Source organism: Benincasa hispida, chromosome 12 (assembly GCF_009727055.1).
Source record: "Benincasa hispida cultivar B227 chromosome 12, ASM972705v1, whole genome shotgun sequence".
In the NCBI taxonomy this organism is placed as follows: Eukaryota; Viridiplantae; Streptophyta; class Magnoliopsida; order Cucurbitales; family Cucurbitaceae; genus Benincasa; species Benincasa hispida.
Genome location: NC_052360.1, coordinates 24,820,918 through 24,826,859, shown reverse-complemented (window position 1 = coordinate 24,826,859; position 5,942 = coordinate 24,820,918). Strand labels below are relative to the sequence as shown.

General features: G+C 36.4%; 1 protein-coding gene across 1 annotated transcript; it reads right to left on the bottom strand.

The window, feature by feature from the left end:
• Positions 1-5,159: 5,159 nt before the first annotated feature.
• Positions 5,160-5,621, bottom strand: LOC120067464 (uncharacterized mitochondrial protein AtMg00710-like). Its single transcript, XM_039019022.1, has one exon. It carries the CDS (start codon positions 5,619-5,621, stop codon positions 5,160-5,162), a length of 462 nt encoding a protein of 153 aa, XP_038874950.1.
• Positions 5,622-5,942: the final 321 nt, after the last annotated feature.

The following is a 5,942-nucleotide window of genomic DNA, read 5'->3' as shown; positions in this document are numbered from 1 at the left end:
GCTGACATACCATTTTAGTGTAAAAAAAAACCAAGAAACTCTTCTATTTACCTCTACAAAGATATCAAAATATGCAATCTTCTTAATGCAGCATTTGACAACGTCACCTACTTGCAGCGTCACCTGGAAAAGCAGTTAAATGAGTGCAAATTTTCTTTAAATAAGAGACATCACAAACATTAGACTTTTGGTAGAAAGCAAAAGATTTTGTCAGTGCAGAATATACAAGGGCTTTGTGCCTCAAAACAGCAGCAACCGAGAAAATAGACTCAGAGAATGCAGAAAAAGGAAGCCTAGACCCAGACTTGATTAAATTTAGCAGTGCCAAGGTTTATTTTGGTAAATGCTTCAACCCTTAAATTGTGTGTAGAAGGTGGGCGCACGAGAAATTTCAACTGCATAACAAAGGAATAATGTAATGTATCGAAAGAGCAGTGCTCATCTTTATGCCTTTGGTAGTAAAAAATTCTTCTAGGCATATCCAACAATGTCAGCAAAACTATCTTGAATGAGATGTTTTTTTTTTCCTTATTTACCAACAAGCTACATGGATGCATTGATAGTGTTACAAAAATATAAATGAAAATAAAATAAGAACTGAATATTAAATAATGAACACTACTGTTTCTTGCATGATATCTTCTTAATCAATTCAAAAACCCTGGAAAAAAATTATTAATTATCTTCAGCTCAGGTTCAATGAGTTAAAATTACTGAAACTAGCACTCTAGCATAGCATCCAACAAATGCTACTATAGGACGAAGTAGCGAACCATTATCCTCTTTTTCTCGACTAATTCCTCCTTTTCTTTTGCCCTTACGGAAAAGATAAGCTTCCTTGATTTTCTGTTGGCCAACACCACATTTACTTTGATTTTCTGCAAGTTATACAGTTTATCTGTTGAACAGTTGTGTTTTCTAAAATGAGTTAGGCTTTTTTACCTGGCCAACAAATGATGACAAGAATTTGATTTTCTCTCGATCATAAATTTGAAGAAGATCCTCCAATTTCATATCAGGTGTGAGTTCTGCCCCATCTTTTACATTAATTTCCGAATCCTGCCTAGTATTGGCAAAGGGCTGGCTTCCACCATCATTAATTCCAATAGTTCCTAAGTTTTGCTTGTATACTGATGGATCCAAACCTTTCCGTCTTAGCCATGACTCAAAAGCTAAGAACTTCCATTTGGCAGCAAGATTACGGTACAAAATAATCCTATTAGGGAGCCAAATGATACCTTCACAAATCAAAGTAAGAAGAAGTAACGCCAAAAAGAAATAAGTTAACTTCAAATACAAGCAGGACAAAGCACGTGAACTAACTATAATATACTTACAACAAAACCTCGAGTACTCGAGCTTATTACTTCTACATCAGCTTTGTCTCCTGACTTCGCCAGATCCTCTACTTTAGTCCAGTCAGCAAGTTCATGTTCCTACAGATTTATCAAACACCTGTGACTTAAAGACCGGTGATTGAAATAAATAAGTTAAGTAAACAGTAGTATGCACAGCCTGACTTCCAAAGTAGGGACAACAAAGAAGTTCTCTATCTAAACGACACCATTGATGTCCATTTCAGGGGTGGAGGCCTCCACCTCCACGACGAACAACCACCTCCATGACTAGAGTAACGGCGAGTTGACCAGAGAACACCTACGCGACGAACAACTGGAGAAGCCTCACGCGACGATGAAAACTAACCAGAGAACACCCACGGGATGACGAAAAACAACTAGAGAACACCTATGCGATGACGAAAAACAATTGGAGAACACCCACGACGATGACCCACCACCGGAAGAAGCCCACGATGATGGAGATCCAAGCAACACCAGTGACGACGGTCGGAAGTGATTCACACGGCCAAACTAAGGAGAAGATAGGGTTTGGTAAGAGAGAAGTGAAATTAGGAGGGAGAAGATTTGATATGAAATGAAAAAGATATTTTTTAATAAAGCTTAAAAAAAATGAGAGGCCTTTAATGTCGGTTTTAAACCGACATTGTAGCCCATCTTTAATGTCGATTTAAAACCGACATTAAAGATCCGTTTTTTAAAACCGACATTATACATCTGATATCACTTTTTTCAACCGACATTAAAGCCTAAAATTCTTGTAGTATATCCTAAGTATGATTGGGAAAGGAGAAGGGGAGAAGAAAGTCAAAAGCACAACATAGAAAACTCTTGTTAAACATTGCCAATTCAAGAAAGTTCATTAATATAGAACATATATCGAACTAAAGTTTCAAGCAGAATACGTACTTGACTTGTAACAATTACTTGTTGATTGTTATTAGACTGTTATGAACTCCTTTTTGTGTCAGAATGTAACTTCTTCACATGTCAACCTTGTTAAGATTTATTCAATTGTGGCTTGTTATGGTTCAACGATACTTTGCAAATGTGCAATATGTGCATCCCTCTCTTTTTAATTTTTGGAACTCACTTCATATCTAGCATTTCTTGGTCTTGGGCCCTAACCAAGTCCCTACACATGTCACAGTTGCTTACCCAACACCCATTCACATATTTCCTTGTCTAGAAGAGGTTCACCACCTTCTTGTGATGAAGATGTTTTTAATGCCACAAATTCATCCTATAACATAATTACATATGTAATTGTATTAATATGCTGTAGAATAGCAGAAAATAATAATGAACAACAAGTATTACTCATAAATTTAGATTTTTCCTCATTCAACCCACCCCTTCTTTGCATAATAATGGGTGAGCATAAATAAATCAATCTCACTTATCTACGTGCCCTCTTCTTTTTGCATGTTATTGTTGGGTTTAGAAATTGACTTCAGGCCCACGAGAAGGATGCTCAACCCAAATAAAAGTCGTAGGTGAAATGAAAGGCACACAATGTGCCACACCTCTCAACTTGCTCTGCAACACGTGGAAACCTCCACTATCTCAATTCAGTGGGAGAGAATGAAGCCGACCCAAAAGTTTGATGGTAATTTTCAATCTTTGTTTTCTTTCTTTTCAAAGAAAAACACTCTCGAAATACCTTTGCCTTCAGTTTTATTCTTGTGCGATTTGCAGTGATTGAAGAAGAAAATTAAACATGCAATTTGAAGAGCAGAAAGAAGAAGAGAACAGGAACATGAGCATATATGTGGTTTGACCTAACTCAGAGCCTACGTCCACGGGAAGGGATGAAGTATAATTTTGAAGATTTTATAGAGATAATTTTCTTTATAGTTTTGTTTTTGAGAAATGTAAAGAACGACACAAAATGTAAAAGTATCAACTATTTATATTTGAATACATTTCTGTTATGAAAGCTGTTAAAGAAACTAGCCATTGGGGCTTGATTTGAGATTATTATCTTTAAATCTCCACCTTAATCTCAGCTCTGTAAATCTTCTCCCTTCCGAATCTGACCTCTGATTATCCTTTTTTTAGGAAGAGCAAAGTCGATAAGGTCAAGGCACTTGCTGAGCTTGAGCTTCGGAACCGGCTTGGAAAGCATGTCTGCTGCGTTTTTTGAGGTATGGACTTTTAGCACTTCTACTTGCCCTTTTTCAATTTTGTCCCTTACAAAATGATTCTTAATATCGATATGTTTTGTCCTTGAGTGATATTGTGGGTTTTTGGAATGATGGATTGCAGCTTGGTTATCACAGTAGATCTTAACTATTGTTTGTTTGATACCAAAAGTCTTCCATCAAGCTCTTTAACCACAATGCCTCTTTTATTGCTTCTAAAAGAGCCATGTATTTAGCTTCAGTAATGGATAGAGTTGTTATTGACTATAGGTTAGCCTTCCAGCTTAGTAAATTCGAGCCATATAAGAAAAGATACCCTGTTAAAGGCCTTCTTTTATCTTGATCTCCAACAAAATCAGAGTCTACATATCCATAGAGTTCAAGGTCTATATGTTTAACACTTCTATAGATTAGTTTAGACTGCTTGGACCAAATTAGATATCTAAGGATCCACTTCATAGCTTCCTAATGCCTTTTCCCTGGGTTTGACATAAATCTGCTCACTAGACTTGCACAATAGGATAGGTCAGGCCTAGTAGAGATCATGAGGTACATTAGACTTCCTACTGCCTGACTATAGGGAACCATCTGTATCTATTTTAAGTGTTCCAAGTCAGTTTCTTTAGGAGAATTATCCGAGGACAACTTAAAGTGTTGAGTAATAGGAATAGTCACAGATTTAGCATTGGACAAATTAAACATTCTGATCACTTTCTCACAATAGTTTGCTTAGCTAATGCTTAAGATAGAGGATCCCCTGTCTCTGTCTATTTCAATCCCAAGGATCTTTTTAGACTGACCCATATCTTTCATGTCAAATTCTCTCTTTAGGAGATTTTTGACATGATTTAGATCTTATTTTGTGGTCCCAGCTAGCAACATGTCATCCATATAAAGGAGAAGATACACCTTATTCTTATAGGAGGTAGAGTTAACATAGGTGCAGATGTCATATGTGCTTTTCTGAAAACCAATACTTTCAATGTAGTCATTGAACCTTCTATACCAACATCTAGGAGACTGTTTAAGACTATAAGTGGACTTATTTAGAAGACAATATAGATCCTCTTTACCCTTTTCAACAAAACCTTTAGGATGAACCACGTAGATGACCTCATCTAAATAACCATGTAAGAAGCTTGTTTTAACATCTAGTTGATCTAGTTCAAGATTATACTGAGCAACCAGTGATAGAAGTAATCTAATAGATGTTTTCTTGACCACTGGTGAGAAAATTTCTGAGTAGTAAAATGCCTTCCCTTTGAGTGAAGCCTTTGGCTACTAACCTTGCTTACCTTGACTTTTCATCCTTGGAAGAACCTTCCTTTAGTTTGTAAATCTACTTAGAAGCTATTGCTTTGCACTTTTTAGGAGGGGGTGCTAGAGTCCATGTGTCATTAACACTTAGTGATTACATTTGTTCACACATAGCTTCAATCTAGTTCCTAGCATCATGGCAGTTCATTGCCTCCTCAAAATTGGTTGGTTCCTGGTCATTAGGTGTTATAGTTACATTTAAAACTAGGTTCATATAGTTTGTTTCAGTATACCTAACTGGTGGGACAATCACTCTTCTTTGCCTATCCCTAGCTAGAGAGTATTGACTCAAATCAAGTTATGCTTCAATGGTTTCTTCCTGTTGATATTCAATAATACCTTATTCTTCTGATTCATTAGGAGAATTATGATTTACTGACTTGTCCTTATGGGTCTCCACCTCAATCCTAGTCGAAGGGCTTTTAGGAACCTCTATTGTAGTCTTTTCTTTTTGCATGAACATTTCCCTTTCTTTAAAGGTAACATCCCTATTGACTACAAGTCTTTTCTCAATTGGGTTCCACATCTTAAAGCCCTTTACACCTTCAGTAAACCCAACAAACATGCATTTCACAGTCCTAGACTTTAGCTTTCCCTGATTTTGATGTATATAACCAACACATCCAAAGACTCTTAGGTTATCTAAGTTAGGAGGATGTTTTGTCCATTTTTCTTTAGGGGTCATAAAGTTTAAGGATGTATGAGGGCACCTATTTAAGGTGTAAACAACATAGTTAGCAGCTTCAGCCCAATACTTCTCACTGAGTATAGCATCTGAGAGTAAGCACCTAACCCTTTTCATAATGGTTCTATTAAGTCTCTCAGGTACCCCATTCTGTTGGGGTATATGTCTGACCGTCCTATGCCTAGTGATGTTGGATTCCTTACATAACTTATTAAATTCTTCACTACAAAACTCTAACACATTATCTGTCCTTAGATATTTAATTTCTTTAGAAGTTTGCTTCTTAATCATGAGTTTCCATTCTTTAAATTTATTAAATACTTGGTCTTTAGATTTAAGAAAGAAAACCTAACTTTTTCTTGAGAAGTTATCTATAAAGGAAAGTAGATACCTTAAACCACTTAGGCTAGGAGTTTGAACTGGATCCCAAAGGTCTGA